The sequence below is a fragment of the Gymnoscopelus microlampas genome (genome assembly GCF_963454915.1).
Source record: "Gymnoscopelus microlampas genome assembly, chromosome: 4".
In the NCBI taxonomy this organism is placed as follows: Eukaryota; Metazoa; Chordata; class Actinopteri; order Myctophiformes; family Myctophidae; genus Gymnoscopelus; species Gymnoscopelus microlampas.
In genome coordinates this window covers 30864426-30866925 of record NC_139941.1, presented here as the reverse complement: position 1 = coordinate 30866925, position 2500 = coordinate 30864426, and the positions used below count along the sequence as shown (strand labels likewise).

The window sequence follows — 2500 nt, the reverse complement described above, 5'->3', positions numbered from 1 at the left end:
CTTGCACTCTCATAGTTATATTAATACTCATTTGACTGTGTAACTGTCAGACTCTGTACAGAAGTTCATTTCATCCATGACCAGTGGGAGAGACTCACTCTAGTTTTGCTGTTGACGTTGGCCTGTTGCAGCAGGAGGAACTTCACCATTTTGATGTTGCCATAGTGACATGATACATGGAGAGGAGTGTAGCCCGCCTAGACACAAATGAGCACAGAAGACAAAAGTAACAATTCTAGGGCTGCTAACATGCTTTCAGGCTGTGTGTCTCTCTCCTCTCGCATAAAAATAGGGTCATGTTTTGCTTCATGCCGCCGCCTCTTCATAGGGTTCTATGGCGGTTGGCATCCTTATTTGTTGCATTACCACCCCCTTCGGTTTAATCAAGTGCCCCCTTCTCACAATATATCACAAAAAAAAATGTTTATTTCATAAATCTAAAAAGTATACTTCTCCCCTGGTTTATCCTCTGTTATGTTGCAATAAAAAAATCCTGTAATTAAAAGTCACCTCAACTCACACCTCCCTCAGCTCATCCACCATGCTATTCCTTTGGTAGTGACTACATAATAGCATATTCCACCTCTTCAACTCCCACTGTCCTCAGCTCTTCCACCAAGCTATCTCTGGGATCATACTGTACGAGACACACATGCCAGGTCTGTCTGCGATAACACCAAGCTGACAGACGTCTTTGCTGGTAATCATACAATTGCACTTGCAGTGTTGATTCGTCTTGTAGAAGTTCCACATTATTCCATGTGACAGACTAAAGTAACTCTGACAGTAAGTCATCCTTCTCAAAACATGCCTGTTAAAAAGGCCTTACCCTCGTTGCAGCGTAGACTGAGGCCCCTTGCTTCATCAAGATGTCGGCAATGCCAACATGCCCTTCCTGTGCCACCAGGTGGAGTGGGGTCAGTCCACTCTGGAGGGGTTAAAAAGGTCAGAGGGAAAACGTCAAATACTTAAAAACACAGCACAAATTAAAGACCATTTCACAGATATACAGTAAGTAAGAAAGTCCATCAACGCCTCTATCATCTCTAGAGTGCTTGCCTTGTTGCCCAGGTTGACGTTGGCCTGTTTGGAGATGAGCAGGGCGACCATGTCGGGCCGTCCCTCTTGTGAAGCCAGGTGTAGAGGCGTGACCCCCTGTAGGGACTCGGCATTGGCTGAAGCTCCGTACTGCAGCAGACTGTTGGCCACTTCCACCTGGTTCTGCTTGGATGCTATGTGTAGTGGAGTATAGCCATTCTGAAACACAGACATAGGTTGCAGTTATCAACACATGATACAGTATGTTGTACAATGTCCATATGCATGACTACAGAGACAGGGAAGAGCTGCAGTGAGGAGCTTAACGTGCCCTGTTCATGAACAGAAAATGGCTTTTCAGCAAATCAACTCTGTGTGTGTGTGTGTGTGTGTGTGTGTGTGTGTGTGTGTGTGTGTGTGTGTGTGTGTGTGTGTGTGTGTGTGTGTGTGTGTGTGTGTGTGTGTGTGTGCGTGCGTGCGTGCGTGCGTGTCTGTTGCGTGTGCGTGTGTGAGGTTTTGGGAACTCTCTCTTACTCTGGCTGCACTGTGTGGGGAGCCTCCCTTGCTGACCAGCAGGTTAACAACATCCAAGTTATTGTGATGCACAGCAACATGTAGTGGAGTCAGACCATTCTGGAGGGTAAAAGTGATGCACATTAATACACCATTTGCACTGTGCAAAGGTTTATTTATCACAGCACACTTTCATCAACACCCCTTCATCCCACGCTGATGTGTCCTTTAAGCCTCACTACACTTTTACTACTACCTTGCCGGCAGCGTTAGGATTGGCGCCGCTCTCCAGCAATAGCTCCGCCACGTCCACTTTGCCATATTTGGAGGCCACATGGAGTGCGGTGAAGCCTTTCTGCAGAGACACCAATAGGAATGGACATGTAGGATATTAAGATAACACCAACAATCTGGGAGCACATGGTCCAAAATACCATATAGGTGAACATTACTTCAGGTACAATAGGGCCCCAGATAAAACAGCATGGAAATAGCCTGAAGGTCTGTAAGGTTTTACCTTGGTCATCGTGGTTTGTTTAGCCTCCATTTCCAGGAGGATGCGTATGGTCTGTGCATGACCCTCACGGGCAGCAATGTGCAGGGGTGTATGTCCTGCCGTGGTGGTGGAGTTGGGATTGGCTTTATGCTCCAATAGCAGCTTCACCAGCTCTTGGTGGCCCATCCGAGATGCACAATGCAGTGGTGTCTGGTCATCCTAGTCAGGGGAAGAAAGAGTAATTACAAGGACAACACACAGAGTATGGTATGGTAGGGGAGTCACCAGTTCTGCCCCCTGTAGGAGTCACTAGTGGATCAAAAAAGATTGCCATCGGGGCGCCCCAAATGACAGGATTTCAATAGACAGTTTTGACAGGTATGTGGTTGCTCCTAGTCTGTGTTGTATAATTCACTTATATAACCATGCTTCAAGTATGAGGGTTATTCATGT

General features: G+C 46.7%; 1 protein-coding gene across 6 annotated transcripts in view; it reads right to left on the bottom strand.

Moving 5' to 3' along the window:
• ank1a (ankyrin 1, erythrocytic a) overlaps positions 1-2500 on the bottom strand; it is a 55268-nt gene that overhangs the window by 36308 nt on the left and 16460 nt on the right. For 4 of the 6 annotated variants that reach the window (XM_084054511.1, XM_084054512.1, XM_084054513.1 and 1 more), the window contains exons 14-19: positions 2069-2266; positions 1808-1906; positions 1573-1671; positions 1060-1257; positions 830-928; positions 99-197 (exon numbers count right to left, since the gene is read on the bottom strand). In XM_084054511.1, coding sequence (XP_083910637.1) covers positions 99-197; positions 830-928; positions 1060-1257; positions 1573-1671; positions 1808-1906; positions 2069-2266 — 792 coding nt within the window. Of the gene's footprint in view, positions 1-98; positions 198-829; positions 929-1059; positions 1258-1572; positions 1672-1804; positions 1907-2068; positions 2267-2500 lie in introns of all 6 variants that reach the window. The other 2 variants (XM_084054510.1, XM_084054515.1) reach the window with 1 other exon arrangement.